At 40.2% G+C, this 19,902-nt stretch overlaps 1 protein-coding gene across 1 annotated transcript in view; it reads right to left on the minus strand.

Annotated features, from left to right (window-relative positions):
* The window catches only part of HACD2 (3-hydroxyacyl-CoA dehydratase 2), a 95,894-nt gene that overhangs the window by 3,758 nt on the left and 72,234 nt on the right, over positions 1-19,902 (minus strand). Inside the window, exons 5-6 of the mRNA XM_069064956.1 lie at positions 17,060-17,181; positions 13,090-13,268 (exon numbers count right to left, since the gene is read on the minus strand). Of these exons, the coding sequence (XP_068921057.1) occupies positions 13,090-13,268; positions 17,060-17,181 (301 nt within the window). The remainder of the gene's footprint in view (positions 1-13,089; positions 13,269-17,059; positions 17,182-19,902) is intronic.

Raw genomic sequence — 19,902 nt, forward strand, 5'->3', positions numbered from 1 at the left:
AGTCATTACTAACACAACTAATAACAACAGTGTCACACTGCAGCTGGCTAGTCCCTTTGGATTTTTTCAAACAGCTTTCCTTTCTAGTCTCACATTTGATGCTTATGAAAACCTTGTGCGGTGGGCTGGGTTGGCTTCTATAAATGCGGAGGCCAAGGTATTTGTGGGCCATTCACAGAGCTGGGCCTAGACCTCAAACAGCAGGGAGAGGTAAAGATCTCGAGGTCTAGCTGACTGACATTTTAAGCGGAGTTATTTTAAAACATCAAGCATTTGTAATGTTGTCCATATGGCTGTTTCTGCTGGCCATGGCAATTGCTCTGTAACACAGACCATCCTCAAGTGGTGCTGTAGAAAAATAACCCGACAAACTTAGCACGGCTGGTCCTTGGACAGCCTGCCGGCACACAGTGGATCCCTGGGCCCCACTGAAATGGAATTATTGACAAAAAGAAGTGGCTCATGAGTAGGGCTATGAAGAGGATGGGGAAACCCATCTATTCTAATAGGTTTAGAGTAACAGGGAGGCCTGAGACAAAGGGAGGGCTATTTGACTTAATCACAATTAAGAGGTATTTTGAAGGGGAAAAGTGATAAATCTCTATTTCTTTAGATGTATGCCAGCCTTTGGTACTGGAGATGCTGTTCAAAACCATAGGCTTTTTACTGGGAAGAATAAAAGTCAGGGTTAATTTGGGCTATATGAGCCAGGTAACTCAAGAGTTAAGCGGTTTCCAGACCAGCTGTTCACTCAAAATAAGTTCGAACCCTTATCTTGTCATTCAGGAGGCTTTGATCAATTCAGTAAATACTGATTAAGCACCTACTGTATGCAGAGTGTATGCTACTAGCTGCAACAGATAAGACAGTGTCCCCTCGAATTCTAGTAGGGGCAGGGGTTAGGAGAAGCTATAATACAGCAGTGAATACTGCTGCAATGGAGGCAATATGGGAGAGTAGAAGGAAAAGAAAAAGAAAAACACAGGGGTAGCTAGGCGGTAGAGTGAATAGAGCCCTGGCCCTGGAGTCAGGAGGATGGGAGTTTAAGCCTGGCCTCAGACACTCAACCACACTTACTGTGTGACCTTGGGCAAGTTACTTAACCCCAATCGCCTTGCCTTCCCCCCTCCAAAAAAAAAAGAAAAAAAAGTAGAAGGAAGACTGGACTTAGGGTCAGAATACTTGAGTTTAAGTCTACACACTGTGATTCTGGCCTATTCACTTTGCCTCTCTGGGCCTCAGCTTCCTTATCTCTAAGACAGGTAGAGTGAGCTGGAAGGTTCTTTCTAGCTCTAACATTCTGTGATTATATAAAGTCTGACATTGAAATGAAGGCTGTTAGTCAAAGCCAGGGAACACTTTCTGAATATCAGTCTTTGTGAGAATGATTCAGATAAGAAAGTCCAAAAAAATTTGACAGACTCTATTATATGAAACTAAAGACATAATTAAGCCATAAGGATCTAAACTTTAATATGAATAATGGTATTAATAATGAAATAATATTACTAATGAAATGGGGAGAAATTTAACATTTCTCTAAATTTCATAACCCTTAGGAGAGAACCAGGTGGATTAAAAAAGAAACTAGCCAGATATATCTATAATCCCACTTGCTGTAATCAGTTCACAGCATGTAGTATATTGAGGACTTCTGGCATCCCAGATGCTTTAAAGAATACAAGTGTTAAAGAATGGTAACTTTCTCAGGCTGGGGCCAGCAAATTGGGAAGGGATCCTAAAGGCAGTTCAGTTGCTGATGAAGGAACAGAATGTTAGTTAAGGAGCTGATTGCTTTAGTCATCCCAGAGGCTGAGCATGGGGATGGAGCAGAATTTTTTCCCCTTCTTCCCAGACACTTCCATTATGGCTCAGCGCCAGAGGCAAGACTGGAATTACTCAAATGTCCAGAGTAGGGGCTGCCAGGACCCTAAAATAATCGTGGGTAATTTTTTGTAGACAGGATAGAGAAGAAAAACTACAGGGAAGTCCTATGAGATTTCCTAATAGAGAAGGTCTGGTTTCTTCCACATTTCAAAGAAAGATCCCTGCTGTCTGTGGGGAAATATCTGATCATACATGAAAACTTCTTGGCAGTGTCCACCTTCACCTCTGACCCACCAGTGCTCTAAAATGAGGGGATTTCCACTGGGCTTACTCATAGCTCCCCAACAGTGTGTGATTGGGGCAATGACTCAGACAAGACTACTTGAAATCCCTTGCAATTTGTGACAGGAGTGAGGGAAAACAGAGAGGGAGCTTTCTTAACACTGATGCTGAGGACAACCTCACTTTTTGATGACCTTAGTCTGTATTCGTAGTTAGCTGAGGATTGCATCCTGGGCCTAAATGTGTCCATAACAGAGTCATTTTGGGCCAAAGGCAGCTAACTCTCCACTCTCCATCAGGGCTCTGCTTGCTGGAACATGAGGAGCCCCCACTCACTGTCTACCCTTCCTGCTCTTTAACGTGCTGTCTTCTCCCATTAGATGGTAATATCCTTGAGGGCAGTATGTGCATCCCAGTGCTTAGCACAGTACCTGGCACACAGGAAATACTCGAGAAATGTTTACTGAATTAAAATACTGAATCTTCCCCAAAAGTATAAAGAAGAAAGCAAGCCACAAAAATATCACTGGTGTGGTACAAACCGAAACTTAGGAAGGAACAGAAAAATCTGGAGAACGCTTCAGGGAGCCATTCCCAAATTCTTCTGATAAAGACAGGCCAAGTGGGCCAGACCACACTGAGAAAGCAGATGAACATGCAGACACACCAGGATGACAGAGCATTGTGCCGAGAGCTCCGAAAGGACTCAAGGACATAACTGTGGAGTGGGAGGTTCAAAGGTACCTCTCATTACAAATGATGGGAGTTTTGTCAATGTAATTCCCATCCATAATCACAGCAGCTTTGGGGACTCTGGACAGGAGTCGCAGACAACTCATAGAAGCCACTAATAAAAGGCAAGATTGGGGCGGCTAGGGGGCACAGTGAAGAGAGCACCAACCCTGGAGTCCGACCCGAATTCAAATGCAGCCTCAGACACTTAACACAAAAACTAGCCTTGTGACCTTGGGCAAGTCAACCCCAATTGCCCTACCTTCCCCCCTCCAAAAAAAAATAAATAAAAGGCAAGATGACAGAATATTTAAGAAATCAAAACTCTGCAGGGTGGGGTGAAAGGTAACATTTTCTCTAACGGAAAATAAGATCTGACTAATCCATTAAAACTCTGAGGAGGTTAAAAAAAATTATGTAGATAAGGAGAAACTAAGACATTTATTTGAACTTGCACAATAATCACTCCATACCCAAGGCAAAATTTTAAAATTCAGGCACTGGGGGGACAATTGGATCAAAGACGGGAAACTAACGTTTTGGAGACAGGAAACTCTTGCAGGTGGAGAAGCTTAAACAGTAGAATCTCCCAAGGACTGGTACTGAGAGCAGCTTTATTTCACTGTTTTATAACTAAAGAGGAATTGCAAAGTAAAATCTCCAAGTTGGTAGATGACACTAAGCTCTTTTGGGTAATGAAACGTCAGGCCGATGAGGATAAATTACTGGAAGAAGCTGTGTGAGTGGGCAGAAATGTGGTATATGAGCTTCAAGAAGGCAGGTGTGAGGTAATACATTTAGGGGAAAATGAAGGGCTCTCTCTATTAAGGAAGGAGATGCATTCCAAGGTCATGCTTCTTTGTCAGAAACTCCATTTCCAGAAGTAGAAATAGCATAGAAAGCAAGGAATGCATTCTAGGATGGTAGAAAAAAGAGGATTATGAGGTTAAAATGATTCAAAATTATCTAAAGTAACGCTGAATGTGGCGGAGAAGATAGAATATACATGTGATAGTCTTAGGGACAGAAGACAGGGATAGTGAGAGATGGGTCACTAGGGAAAGGAGTTAAGGAAAAGGTTTGGAGGGAGAGTGCTTGTCCGGAAGACCTGGGCTAGGACAGGGCAGGCTCTATACCTTAAAAGAAGTTTAGGTAACACAAGCTTCTCTGCTTCCAGAAGCTTCTGGGATAACCTTCTAGCTGACATATTTAGGTTAGCCCCAATGGATTTTCTCTAGAGCAGCAGGCCCACAGAGTGTCACAAGTCATCCTGAAAGGAACTAAGTCAGATTTACCTTTAGGGCAGGTAAAGTAGGCCTCGTTCTTATATCAGGGTCTTCCCTGACCAAAACATTATCTCAGCTGATGATCCCTGAAATTACTTTAGGAGGGAACAAGACATTTTGTTCCAAAAACAAGTATAAATCTAGAGATAAAAATATGAAAATGCAAGACAAAATATTGACCAACTTATTCTCATTAAATATAATCAACCAATGGAGTGCAAATGACTGATAACAGTAGACATCCTTATCTGGGATGGTGGGGTGGTGGTGGTGGGGCAATTAAAAAGTGGGATGACTAATGGAGAGAAAGGGGGAAGCTGAGAGCAAACTTTTATGATTTCAAAACTTTGTTAAGGTTTGGCCTTTTTTACCTTTAATTTTTTGTCTGTCTTTTTCTGGCATGTAGTCTTCCACAAGTTTATCTTTACAGGAACACTGTCACTGAATTATCTGACACAAGCCATGTCAACGAGGCTACACGTGATTTAAGATGACTTTTCCCCCACTACACACGGCTGACTTAACAGGGGAGACTTTCAGGTATGATTATATTCCAAGTTACAATCACAGAAAAATGGACTCTAACCTTTTGGTTACCATCCTGGAAAAGAATCAAAGAAGGTCATAGGACCATAGATTTAGAGCTGGATAGGACCTCACAGCCCAGTAAGTCCAACTCTCTTATCTTACAGCTGAGGAAACTGAGGATGAAAGAGATTAAATGATTTGCTCAGGGTCACACAGCTAGCTGTTGTCTGCCCTAGATTTTCTTTTTTTTAAATTAATTGGTTTATTTATAATTTTATTTTTTGTTTACATCATTCATTTCCACAAGATTTTGAGTGACAAATTTTCTCCCCATTTTCCCCTACCCACCACCCCAAAACAGTGATCCCACTGAATATCCCCTCCCCTAATCTTCTCTCTCCTATGTCTTCCCCCATTCCCCCTCCGACTTTCCAGTAGGGAACAGTGGATCTCTATGCCCCAGTGCCTGTATATCTTATTTCCCAGTTACATGTAAAATAATAATAATTATAAATAAATAAATAAATATATATATGTTTTAAACATTTGATTTTAAACCTCTGAATTCCAGATTCCTTCCCTACCTCTCTTGTCACCCATCCTTACTGGGAAGACAAGTAATTCAACATAGGCTGTACATGTGTAGCCATGTAAAACATTTCCATAGTGGATATATTGTGAAAAACTGACTATATTTCCCTCCATCCCCATCCCACCCCCCACTTGTTCTATTTTCTACTTTGATCCTATCCCTTTTCAAAAGCGTGTGCTTCCAGGGCGGCCAGGTAGTGCAGTGAGTAAGAGCACTGGCCCCAGAGTTGGGATGACCTGGGATAGAATCTGGGCTCTGATACTTAGCACCACACCCAGAAATAACTGGCCGTGTAACCTTGAGCAAGTTACTTAACCCCAATTGTTTAAAAAAAAAAAAAGTGTGTGCTTCCAACTTCCCTCCCCCCAGCCTGCCCTCCTTTCCATCATCCCTCCTCTCATCCCCTTCCCTTCTACTCTCCTATAGGATGAGATACCCTATTTAGTGTATATGTGATTCCCTCCCTAAGCCAAATTCATTGAGAATAGGGTTGACTCATTCCTTTTTGCCTTCCTGTTCTTGCCCTCCATTGTAACAGTTTTCCCTTGCCTCTTCTATATGAGATAATTTACCCCATTCTATCTCTCCCCATCTCCTCTCTTTATATTCCTCTCTCACCTCTTAATTTCACCTTTTAAGTATCATCCCTTCCTATTCAACTGGTCCTGTACCCTCTATGTATACCTGTACACACATATACATTCTCACACATGCATTCATACGCCCATATACCCTCCTATATAGACATATATATGTATGTATGTATACATATGTATACATTTCTATTCCCTTCAATTATTCCCATACTGATAAGTTTCATAAGTTACAATTATCCTTTTTCCGTGTATGAATGTAAGTAGTTCAAGTTTGATAAGTTCCTTATGATTTCTTTTCCCTGTTTACCTTCTCATGCTTCTCTTGCTTCTTATATCTAAATGTCAAATTTTCTATTCAACTCTGGTTTTTTCATCAAGAATGCTTGAAAGTCCTCTATTCCAGTGAATTACCATATTTTACCCTGAAACATGATGCTCAGTTTTGCTGGGTAGGTGATTCTTGGTTTTAATCCCAGCTCCTTTGACCTCCGGAATATCATATTCCAAGCCCTTGGATCCCTCAGTGTAGAAGCTGCCAGATCCTGGGTTATCCTGATTGTGTTTCCACAATATTCAAATTGTTTCTTCCTGGATGCTTGTAATATTTCCTCCTTGATCTGGGAATTCTGGAACCTGGCTATAATATTCCTAGGAGTTTTCTTTTTGGGAATCTTTTTTCAGGTGGTGATCAGTGGATTCTTTCAACCTCTATTTTGCTCTCCGATTCTAAAACATCAGGGCAATTTTCCTTGAGGATTTCTTGGAGGATGATTTCTAGGTTCTTTTTTTAATCATGGCTTTCAGGTAGTCTAATAATTTTTAAATTATCTCTCCTGGATCTATTCTCCAGGTCAGTGGTTTTTTCAATGAGATATTTCATATTGCCTTCTATTTTTTCATTTGTTTGGATCTGTTTAATACTATCTTTTTTTTTTGTTTTTTTGGAGGGCAATTGGGGTTAAGTGACTTGCCCAAGGTCACACAGCTATTTTTTGTGTTAAGTGTCTGAGGCCGGCTCCAAATCCAGGTCCTCCTGACTCCAGGGCCGGTGCTCTATTCACTGTGTCACCTAGCCACCACCCCCCCTTTTTTTTAAACAGTATTTTATTTTTTCCAATTACATGTATAGATAGTTTTCAACATTCATTTTTTTTAAGTAAGCAATTGGGGTTAAGTAACTTGCTCAAGGTTACACTCTCTTTCAACATGGTATTATGTTGTTGTTCAGTCGTGTCCAACTCTTTGTGACCCTGTATGGGGTTTTCTTGGCAAAGATACTGGAGTGGTTTGCCATTTCCATCTCCAGTGGCAAAGAGAGGTTAAGTGACTTGCTCAGGGTCACACAGCTAATGAGTGCCTAAGGCTGAATTTGAACTCAGTTCTTTTGACTCTAGCTCTATCCACTGAATCACCCAGCTGCTTCCTATGGTATTATGACCAAAAGGCAAAGCATTTGACAAAGTTTCCAATGATATCCTTGTGGACACATGATGAAAGGTGGGCATTCTCACTTCAGGTTGAATGATTATATCGAAGAATATTACTAGTTCTGAGTTAACCTGAAGGAAACTCTCTAGCAGGGAAATGTCTTTAGTAATACCATCCTATAGAAATTTGGCTTGTGCAAAGATATTGAAGAAATGCTCATCAAATGTGCAAGTGATCCAAATCTGGGAATATCAATTAACATAAAGGTTAGAAGACTCAAAATTATCTTGACAAACAAGGATGCTGAGCTTAGATAAACAAGACAAAGTAGGTTGGTGTGGGTGTGTTCGGAAACCATATGAGAAATAACTGAAGGAAAAGAAAAGAGAAGAGAGTGACGACAGAATGGGGGTGCGGGGGAGGGGAGAGACTAGGTCTCCCCAGTCTGAAAGTGCTGATCTCCAAGGACTGATCCCAATGATCCCAATACTAATAAGCAAGAATACATTTGAACCTGTTCCAATTTCCCAGCCTGGCCCAGTTTACCTCTCTTTAGGTCTAGCGGTCCTCAGTTCTCTAGGGCTTACCATACTGATGCCAATTTTAGTACAGATTCTCAGTTGGCTTTAGATCTACTACAGCTTGAATTCCTGAGCTCCAGTACTTCATCACTAGCAGCCTCCCCAAAGCTAGAGAGTGGCTCACACCATCATGCCCAGCAGTGAGAGCTTTCTTCAAGCCTCAAAGTGCTGTCATGTGAAGAAAAGTTAGACCTTTCTGTTGCTCGAGAGAACACAATTAGGACCAGGGGGTGGAAATTAAAGGGAGGCAGAATATTTTTTTTCCTTTTTGGAGGGTAACTGGGGTTAAATGACTTGTGCAAAGTCACACAGCTAGTAATTGTGTCAAGTGTCTGAGGCCGGATTTGAACTCAGGTCCTCCTGACTCCAGGGCCGGTGCTCTATTCACTGTGCCACCTAGCCACCCCTAGAATTTTTTTTTTTCAATTATGCTTCAACCTGCACTCAGAGTTCATCAATGCTCTCTCTGGAGGTAGACAGATGGGTCATTTGGAATTGTCTTGGATCACTGTATTGATCACAGTAATGAAGTCTTCCATAGTTGATCATCATTACAATATTGCTTAATATGTCTAATGACCTCCTGGTTCTGCTCACTTCATTATGCATCACTTCTTCCCAGGTTTTTCTGAAGCCATCCTCTTCATCATTTCCTATAGTACAATAGTATTCCATCACAATCATAAACCCCAACTTATTGAGTCATTCCCCAGTTGATGGGTATCTCCTCAATTTCCAATTCTTTGCCACCACAAAAAGAGCTGCTATAAATATTTTTGTACTTTTCCTTTTTCTTTGATCTCTCTGGGGTACAGACCTAGTAATGGTAATGCCAAATCAAAGGATATACATAGTTTTACAGCCCTTTGGACATATGGGAGACATCTTTTATACCTTATACTATGGAAATTCTTAACTATCAGAGATGTCCAACAATGGAAAGGAAGGCTTAGTAAGGCTGTGAATGTCTGTCAATGAAGTAACACAACCACAGACTGGATAACCATTTGTTAGGGATATTGTATGAAGAAATTCCTGCACTGGGTAAGAAATTGGGCTGATTTACTTCTAAAGTTCCTCACAACCATAAAAATCAAGGCTTATATGAAGGGACTGGTCTAATGCCCAACTAGGATTAATTACGGTTTTTCTCCTTTTCAGAATGTTACCTTTCCAAACTTTGTAGAAAAATCAACAAGAAATCTGTATGTGAAATAGTCTGGGAAGGAAACCCCCCCCCCCAATGTTGTCTGTTGGTGTAGATCAAGTCAATTTCCCCCCCAAATGTAAATTTTAATTTCATCTACCCTAAAGAGTTCAATGACAAAAAGAACAGGCCCATGTACAAAAAAAAAATACCTATAGCAACACTTTTTGTGCTAGCAGGGAACTGAAAACAAAAGAAATGCCCATCAACTGGGGAATGGCTAAACAAGCTATGGGACATGAATATAATAGAATATTAATGTGCTGTAGGAAATGATGAAGACCATCATCCAGCAGGGGAAAACTCACATGAACCGATGAAAAACTAAGTCATCAGAAAATGGAAAGCATAACATAAACAATGACCGTAACAATGAAAATACAAAGAACAAAACCAAAACAATCAAAACTGAATGCTGTGACAGTATAATGACTAAGCTGAAAAGCTATGAGAAACCGCCCTATTTCTTTGCAGAAGTGGGGGACCATGGCTGAGGAAGACTGCACATATTGTCATATTTGGGGGATACGTTGGTTAGTTTTGCTAAACTGATTCCCTACCTCCCCCTTTTTATTCAGTCTTATAAAAAAAAATTACTTTCTAGAAGAGGGAGAAAGGCAGAATACACTGAGAAATTTAGGTAGTTAGTCAAGATGTCAAAAAATTTTATTTAAAAAATAAAACTCATTTTGTATTATTTACTTAAACATTTTGAAATCGGCTGCTACTCTTCCTTGATAAGCTCCATCTCACAGATCCCCAAACCAATTCTGTTTTACACTTGAAAAAAGCTGATCTTTTTGTAATCCTGGTTCTGTCACCAACAAGCAAGGCAGGCTAATAAAGTAATGAAAAATAAATGCAAATCTGGCTTTTTCGTGTAGAGTTACCTAGCTGAATATTTTTCAAGTTGGCATAGGACTTAGATCAGTGTATTTCACACAAAAGCATGAAATGCTATATACAGAGCAGACAAACTTGTCATTTCTAACTTGTGATTCATTAAAAGCCTTAGTTTATAAAGTTTCAGTGCTAAATGAAGGATTAAATGTTGCATGAGTTTAAACTGGATTTGTGGTATTGCCTACTGTAAAGACTAGGAATTAAAAGGTTCCAGGGGTGAGGAAGATGAGACTTTAAGGCCACATGTGGCCCTCTAGGTCCTCAAGTATGACCCTCTTGACTGATTCATTGATTGCAGACAGACATAAATAGAAACAGATATCATAGTTGCATGCTTTGTGGTGTAGCAAATATTTTTTGAGTAAGAGCAAATCGATTGCAGACAATTCTCAACTTAATGGAATATGTGCCAAAAGTTAAGTTTATAAATTGGCTGGTGTTTTCCCAGAACTTTCAAAGATGGGTTAGCTTCTAGGTCAGCCCATAAAAGCCCATCTAACCCTTACACAGAGTACTAATACTAAGGGCACTAAGAGAACCTGACTACCATGTACAACAATGCTTCTATGGGAAAATGTATTTGGAGTCTCTGCTTAGAATTTCAGAAACACTTTTGACCCTTCTGTGGCCCTGGGAGCTAGACTGAAAATGATTGGTGGGAATGCAGATCCTGCCAATTCCAAGTTCTTGTCAGTGGCTCCCGGAGATCCTAGGGGCCTGGGAAAGCAGACAGTTGGTTATAGAGCAAAGACAGGAATTTTAAGAGATTGAGGATGAGAAGACAAGAGGGGAAAGCAGAGTCTGAGGTTGCCTTCTTATAAAAATTTTCAGTGACACTTTTTAGTTAAGGCCAGATGCTTGTCATTACTTTTTTTCTAGAGGGCCCCTGACCTGTAGGCTTCCCTTTTCACTACCATCATCTGGAGTTCCTGAGGATGGTTTCTCTCCTCAGTGGTTTACTACAGAACACAATGCAGACTTAGAATTCCTCCCCTACCCCAAAGTCCCCAGAGTAGGTATATAACCCAATGGGGATTCTATTTCTAAGGGTTTTTACTGCTAGCAACACTAGGCTATGAAGGGAAGAAAAGGTTCACTCCTGTGCTTCCCACTCTCATTTACTACTGAAGCAATGCCATTTCACAACTAGCTTCCCTGCTGACAGGCCTCCAAATAAGGGCAGAACCTGCTATGGTCTGAGTTTTGTTTTGTTTTTAAACTGCTGGCAAAAATACATAATAAAGTGGGGAGGGAATGAAAGGCTGACTGCTATCTTCTGGTGCCTCCCCCCCCCCCCCTTGTGTACTTTAACTCTTCAACAGAAAAAGAGATTGTGCAGAGAGATGATGAGGGGGGTTCCTTTGGATACAGAAAGGACTGAAATGGATTCAGTTCTATTTCAGAGGCTTTCCTAAGAGCCTCTTGGCCTTTGCCAATGGAGTAGCAGGGCACCCCTAGGAAAGGGGAGGCAATTCATAGATTATAGCGAGAAGATGCTTTAGAGGCCATTTAATCCAACCCCCTATCCCCTCTGTAGAGCAGAGAAAACTGAAGCCTAGAGAGACGCAGTGACTTAAGGTCGGGCAGCCAGGGTTGAAGCTGGGCCTCAACCACTCTTCAGAGTCTTGATGTAGCATCATCTTTCAGTCCCAAAGAAGAACACTGGAGATGTTACCCCCAAACAGTGCTGGGGCTGAGAGGGAGGAGCTGGAGGAGCAAGGGTGGGGAAGAGAAATGGCTATGAGGTTTCCACTCCCTTCCTTTGCCTTCACTGCAGATTCCAACTTGAACCAGCCTCAGGTCCAAGAGATAAGCAGGGCCTGGGGTTGCGATCCCAGGCAACATCACCATTTGTAGTAGGGGGCAGAAGGGAATAAGCATTTACATTGCACCTACTATGGGTCAAGCACTGTGTGAAGTGCTTTAGAAATATTTTTCATTTGATCCTCACAACACGAGGAGGTAGGTGCTGCTATGATTTTACAGTTGAGGAAACTGAGGCAGACAGCAGCTAAGTATTTGCCCAGGGCTATTAAGTGTCTTGAGGTCATAGCTAAACTCACAGCTCCCTGACTCCAGGCCCAGGACTCTATCTACTGTATAACCTAACTGTGGAAGCAAGGAAATGGGTAGAGGCAGCTGGGAGAAAGGGAAGTTCTGGTGGCTACAGTTCCCAGACAGCTGGGTGCAAAAAGATCAGAATTATTTGGGGGTACTTTTATGGGCTTTATACTTGAGTGCCATAGCTAAAAGAAGTAGAGCTCCTTGTGCCTAACACATAGTAAAAGCTTAATAGAAATAGATGGCTTATCTTTCTACGTTTATCTGAATACTCTATCCTAGCAAATAGGATTCTTCTGAGAAGTATCAGTCTTTTATGAGGCTAAAAAGGAACACAAAGGTATATTTACTCATCAATGTATCTTTGCAACAATAGCAGCCCACAGTAATGCTAAGTTTGATACTTTAAAACCTGAAATACTAAAATGATGACTAATTGGCTCTCCACATATTTAAAACGTGTGCTGTGCTCTTAAAAAAAAAAACAATAATAGAGAAAAAAAGCCCTTTAAAACCCTGAATTTGGAAAATTCTAGTTAACAATTCTTTGTTGTTTCTTATTTCCAAAAAGAAAGAAAATGGGAAGGAGGGAGAAAAAGAAATTGGTTTTCATTCTTTAAAAATTACCCCCTCATCTCCAAAGAAAATAATTGCTTCCAACTTTTTCCCTCCCAAGATTCAAAGCAAAATCTTATTGAATAATAAATGGAAGAGAGGCACAACTTGTCGAAGGGTGAGGCCATTTCCAATGCCCTTCTGACTTTGCCTGTCTTCCCTTCAGCATCTTTGACCTTTGCCTGGATGTTTAACACCTGTTATAATATTCATTGATCGATGTTGTTTTGTGGGCAATGATATCAAGAAAGGTGAATTCAGATTTAAGTATGACCACAACTAATTTCCTTTAATAGAAAATATTCAGTTAAAATGGATAATTTTCTGTGTAGATATAGATGCTACCTAATAATTTATTTTATCTTAATGCAAAAACACTCTAATTTTATTATATCTAGTTACTGTATAGACAATAACATTTACAAAAACACATAGATTATGGTTTACTTACGTGGAATATAAGAGATCATAATGAGAATGAGGAATGCATAGTAGTCAAAGGAGAAATTGTATTTGTTAGGTAAGCTAATGGAATATAAACTGGCTTGTCTGACGAAGGGCAAAGCAGCATATATTGTGAGTAACTCTCCTGATACTCCCATTGGGTACAGTACAATGAAAAGCGTGTACCTAAAATAAAATAAACAACAAAAAAAGTATTTACTGAAGAGGTATAGGGCTTAAGTGTTAGTAAACTCACTGCCATCAATATACTAGGGTATATGCAAGTAATGTACCCTTATTAAGCCTTAAGAAACAGTATGTAGAATTCAGAAAAGCACCGGGAAGATTTACATGAACTGATGCAGAGTACCACTCAGACTCAGAAAAACAATGTACAAAATGACTTTGTTGTTGAGTTGTTTCAGTTATATCTGACTCTCTGTAGCCCCATTTGGGGGTTTCCATGGCAAACCACTGAAGTGGTTTGTCATTTTCTTCTCAAGGACATTTTACCAGTGAAGAAACTGAGGCAAACGGGGTGACCTGCCCAAGTTCTCACAGCGAGTACCTGAGATCAAATTTGAACCTGAGTTCTCCGTGATTCCAGGCCTGGCACTCTATCCACTATGTCACATAGGTGCCCTTCAAAACTACTATAATAATGTAGATGGAAAGACTGACAACAACAAAAACCCCTGAATGAAGTTATAATACCAAGTTGGATTCCTCCCAAAGCAAAAGGGCATTTCCTTCTCTTCTTTGCAGAGTTGGGGGCCTACAGGTATAGAGGATTGTCAGACTTGATCAGTGTAATGGTGTGTTTTGCTAAGCTGATTTTTTTGTTTGTCTTTTATTCTGGGCTATAAAGGATAGCAAGTAAGAAAGGAAAGATATACTTGGGAATGAAAGTGATGTAAAAACAAAAGCTATCAGTAAATAAGTTTAAAAAAAAATTCACTCCCATCCTTCAAAAGTATACTGATTGTTTAAAAAACAAACAAAAAAACTCTCTAATCACAGTATTTCTAGATTTTTCTGTTTACCCACTATTTTCCTTTGATTTAAATTTTAAGAGCCAATTTTTGAAAAAGGACTCATAACAGAAATATTTTAGGGGGAATACCTCTGATCAGTTTCAAAAGGCATCCATTACTATACAATATCTCAAATTAAAAATGAGACAAATTTCTTCATAGCCTTAAAATCACTAAAACATTAGAAATAATAATAATCTCAACTACTCTGCCTCCTGGCTTCCTCACATCTCAGCTAAAATCTGGCCTTCAGCATGAAACCTCTTCTAGGCCTCCTTAACTTAGTGCCTTCCTTCCCAGATTCCCTCCGACCAATCCTGCCTCTATCTGGTTTGCACACAGCTGCTTGTGTGTTGTCTCCACCATCAGACAGGGAGCACCTTGAGAGCAGGGATTGTCTTCTGCCTTCCTTTGCATCTCCAGGGCTTTCTCTGCACAGTGCTGGCACAGTGGCACACATAAGGCATTTAATAAATGCTTGTTGATTTGGCTCCCTTGATGATAGTTCATGTTTATAAAAGTATTTCGTGGTTTAAAAAGTGCTTTCCTAGGGGTGGCTAGGTGGCACAGGGAGTAGAGCGCCAGCCTTGGAATCAAGAGGACCTGAGTTTGGATCTGGCCTCAGACACTTAACAGGAAAAAAAAAAATAGCTATGTGACCTTGGGCAAGTTACTTAACCCCAAATGCCCTCCAAAAAATAGCCAAAAAAAAGTGCTTTCCTCACAACAACCCTGGGAGGTAGGTGGTGCAATATTCCCTCCCTCATTTTAAAGACATGAGAAGAATGAGGCTGACAGAGGTCACAGCCAGAGCAGAGGGAGTCATGGCTTACTTTCTAGTATAATCTACAAGGTAAAGCAAAACACCTGTCTTGGTTCCTCAGTTTCCCTCTAACAGTTAAAGATTCATATTTACTAAGCTTAGGAGAGACCTTCAGATTCAGCTGAAAGTAGGTGTCCAAAGGACTGACAATCAAGCATGAATTTTGATAAATTTAAGAAACTGAAAACGTTACTGAAAAATGCCAACTTTTAAGAATTACATCTCACCATAAATATGTGAAAATCTTATGAAAAATTTACATGAATACTTTGAAGCCTCTGACATTGGCACCTATTTTTTTGATAAGTAACTTATTTAATGTCATCTGGACCTAGGAAGTTGTAATTCAATGCAAAGCAAAGGCAACTCCCCAAGGTTCAAATACCAGCATAGGTGCTCTCCATATTATTCAGTGACAAATTAAGAACAGAGAGAATCAACATATAGCATAATTCAAAATACAGCATTTACTAAATGTGATTCAATAATCTCTAAGTACTACCTGATTTAATCAAGTACTACTCCACCCCTGGACATTACATTCATTTAGTCCATCACAAAGCCCCTGTTCTCAAATGGAGATTAGTTTCCAATCATAAGTAAAGTACATTCATTTGTTCAATCACAGAACACAAAAAGGTCAAAAGTTCCTCACCCTTGGATCACAACTGAATCTACCCCAGAGTTACAACAAACTTATGCACAGCATTTAATACCCAAATGGAGGTCTTTTCTTCATCTTGACACGAGGCAAGTTCTCAGCAATCTTTGTTCCTGGGGAGACAAAGCTTAGCAAGGCCACAAGATACATTGCCAGTGTCTTCATTAATTCATTCTCTGTCTGCAGAACAGTCCTAGGACCCCTGAAAACATTAGCAAAACCCTCCTCTAGGATTTCTGTAAACATACAACAAGAAAATCCTTCTTCAGGGCTTCTGAACCAACAGCAAGGTTCCAAGACTTCTGTAACAACAGCACTGTCCCTCACCAGTGGACAGAATTCACTCTCTGTCTGCAGAACAGTCTCAGTAGCTCTGAACCAACAGCAACATTCCAAGACCTCTGCAACAACAGCACTGTCCTTCACCAGTGGACAGATCTGGCAAAACAACATCAAAACAGACAAAGTACCAGCATAACAGCCATGTCTCCTCAGTCCTTGGCAGCTCTGGGTGGCAGCTCTCAAAAGTCCTGGGCAATTCAAACTGGCCCTCAGCAATCCTCTCCATCTCTCTCTGCCTCTAAGACGCTGCTTCCAAAAAGTTCTTCTGCCTCTTTCTTTTCTTGTGTCTCTCTAAATTTACGTCACCAGCTCCTCCCAGTTCAGCCCTGTCTTTTCATGTCAACAAGTCCATCCCACAAGTGGGATTCACAAGCTCTGGGTTTTAACACAATCAAACCAAAAACCAAGCCAATACAGGGGGATCTTTAAATTCCATTACTATTACAGAAGTCTTGTTAAAGAATCTAACCACCTTTAATTCTCAACACCATCATCAATGAATTCTTTTAATAGATTTTGTTGAGACCACCGATGAATCCCTAGCACATATTCATAGGATATAAAGTACAATGCTAGACATAAATATTTTCTTCTACTGGCTATTATTTTAGTTTGTATAGATGTTAATTTGGAACATTCTTCCCAGTGAAACTGCAAGGTACTAGATTAACAACAAACATTTACAGAGCTTCAAGATTTACCAGGAGCCTTCCTTCCCACAACCCTGGGAGGTGGGTGGGCTAAGTGGCAATGATGTCATTTTACAGATGGATTAACTAAGGTTGTGAGAGTTTAAGTGACTTTTCTATGGTCACATAGCAAGTACTGTCAGAAGCAGGATCTGAAACTGGGTCTCCTGAATCTAAACCAGAACTGTGACTTCATTATTCATGAAATAAAAGCTTTGAGAATCTACCCCATAGGAAGTAGTATACTAGAGATGCTGTGGGGGGATCAATAACAAAAAGACATGGTTTCTGACCTGAGAGAGACAGCATAGACCAGATCCCTCTCAGATTCTGATCATTACTTCTATCCTTAGCAGGAAATATTAAGAAATAAGAAGGAAAGAAGGAATAGGGTGACTGTGATAGCTGGGACTCAATGAGCTTCTTACCTGGCCCATTTGATGATATAAGGCAGATGGTTGAGTAGACTAAATGTATAAAAGGAGTAGCGAATAATCTCAGTGATTGTCCAGGCAATCACAAACAGGAGGACACTGTCTTCACTCTGTACCTGTTTAAAAGAGGGAAAAAAATCCCACATTAAAAATCTAGCTATTCACAACATGCTAAAAAGCTGTACTTGCACAATTTAAAAGGTATCGTCTACCATCAACTGAGTACCTATTATGTACAGAGTAACAGCAAGTTATGCTAGTAAAGAAAATCATGTTTCCTGTCTGTCCTCAAGGAGCTTACAGGCTGAGGAGATTGAACCAATACAAATAAAAGGAGGAAATCCACAAAGATCAGCATTAGGATATAGTTGTGCCAAGTGCCAAGGAAAGCGATGGGCTAGATGGAATGACTGACAGCAGTCAGGAAGGGCTAGAATGAACAAAGATCTTTTGAACACTGTCTGTGAGGCAGGCAAGGCTCAGGGGAGGCTGGGCATGGCAGGTGGGAGAAATCGCATGTACCACAGCTCAAGACAAACACAGATAAGTCATGAGTGGGATGGAGTAAGTAGGTTTGCTGGTTGGTAGAAAGAACATGAATTCAGGGACAGTGGGAGTTGAGAGTGGTTCGGTAAGAGGGTGGGAGGGCGCTTTTAAAAGCCTTATTAGGGAGTTTTCATTTGATTTGTATGACAGCTGGGCATCACAGGAGAGAGAGGCAGCGCAATGATTACAATGATGATTGCGTATGGTTGTGCAGAGGGCTGCTCTAAGTGAGGGCAGAGGGAGGAGACCACCTAGGGACAAACCCATTTACTGGCCTCTTCTCACAACCCGCTTGTGCTCCATTTAAGCCACAAGGATCTAAGTCTTGCCTGTAATGTCCAGAATCAACTACTTCAGTGACCTACGTGCTGACTGCCAGTTTTTCCTTCCTTTGGACGTGTTCATGCATTTATGAGCAGTGTACTTACCCAAGTGCCGCTAGCGATCACTGCAATTCATGCAAACAGTAATGCTGTCTCCCTAGGTGCCCGAGGGTCTCAGACACACACACACACACACACACACACACACACACACACACACACAGGATAAACTGCCATGGTGTTTTACACCTTTTCTGAGTCATGGCAGTCTGACAAAGCTGAGGGCCCCCTTTTCAGAATGTTTCTAAATGTATAAAATGTATAGGATTGTAAAGGAAATCAAAGTTTAGTGAAGATAAGGATACAATTTTTCCCCCATTCAAGTTCACAGGCTGACATCTACCCATGGATCATCCTTGGGCCACCCTTGTGTTGAAGTCATATTTTGTTTTTGACAGAAAATTACAAGTAATGGGCATTACTCTTCCTGAACCTTAATAACCCGGGTTTTCTCACACTTGAGCATGAAGGACAGGCTCTATGAAAAATAAAGATTTATCTTAATATCCTTTGGGGGAAAAAAAGAATAAATCTTAATGTAAAAGTGGACGGTCTGAGTCTCACTACTTATATGATAAAAGTATACGAATGCTACTTTCTGACCTTTAGGTTTGTAATGTTAATATAATTCTTATGATGCTTAGCTACTTCCTAAGAAAGTCTACATGCAGTTCCACCTACACAATGAAATAACTAGTCATTTACATATCTATTAACTAAATTGCTCTGACAATGAGTCTTATTGTTCATAGTTACTATTCTCTAAAAATAATAAGAATTTCATGCTGTCAAAAGCAAGAGTTACTTTTTCCCTTCCTTCTGCTCTTGTATCAGAGAGTCTCTGGTGGAAAGGGGGCATCGACACCACACCAGAAGCATCCTGTTTTGAGACCATTCTCCAAAAGTGAATAAGTTGAACTCATGCTTAAAACCTAATGTTAACAGTTTTGTTTCTTGAGTTTATTTTGTGTTTTCTTGTATTTGTGGATTCATTAGGACCAGATTAGAAGTGGGGGAAGGGATAAAGTAAGATTTGAAATCTTTTAAAGTCTACAGTATGAACATGTTTAGATATTCAAAGGTTTAAGTCCTATCTGAAATAGAGATTATTATGAAAACTTCCTTTAAGTACTTCAGTTAATCTTGGGGAATTTTATCCCTCAGTATCTCTAGGATCCCAAAAAAGCTTTTAAAAGTAACCCTTTGAGCTGACAATAATGAAACGAAAAAAAAGTCTACAGGAACTTCACAACCAGCCATTAGAAACAAAATAAGTATGAATTCGGGCAAAGTATGAAAACTTGTTTGCTCTGAAGCCCTTGATAAAATTTCATCCTGGGTCCTTAGAGAAAGCTACCCCTAAAAGGCCACTGGTTTTCACACAAATGATACTTCTGGATCAGATAAAAGTTGAACACAGTTATTCTCAAAAATGTGCAGATGAGAGAAAGCTGATTGCATAAATAACGGAATCAATATTCAAAATTATGTCAACAGAACAAATTTGTAATACTAGGCCAAAACCAAATGAATGACATTTAACAATGAGAAATCTAAAATTAGGTTAAGAATGAACTGTACAGGATAAAGAAGATCTGTCCTGGCAGCAGTTTGGGTAATTCAGGTTAAAAAAAAAAGATCTTGGTGTTTTGGTTGAGTCAACACTGTGATGTAGCAAAACAAGCTAATGCGATCTTAGGTAGAGTACCCTAGTGTCTTGGTTTCAAGTAATAAGAGTCTCCTACTTCGCTCTGGTCAGACCATATCTGAAGGATTATGTTTAAGTTCTTTTAAGGAGCGACACTTTCAAAGGAACGCTGATAAACTATACAATCCAAAAGAGAATCACTAGAATGGGGAAGAGCCTAGAGGAGACTTAAAAAGGAGAGATGATAGCAATTTTCAACA

Source organism: Petaurus breviceps, unplaced genomic scaffold, assembly GCF_028583685.1.
Source record: "Petaurus breviceps papuanus isolate PSGF00001 unplaced genomic scaffold, PetGlider_PUasm1.0 90654, whole genome shotgun sequence".
Classification (NCBI taxonomy): domain Eukaryota; kingdom Metazoa; phylum Chordata; class Mammalia; order Diprotodontia; family Petauridae; genus Petaurus; species Petaurus breviceps.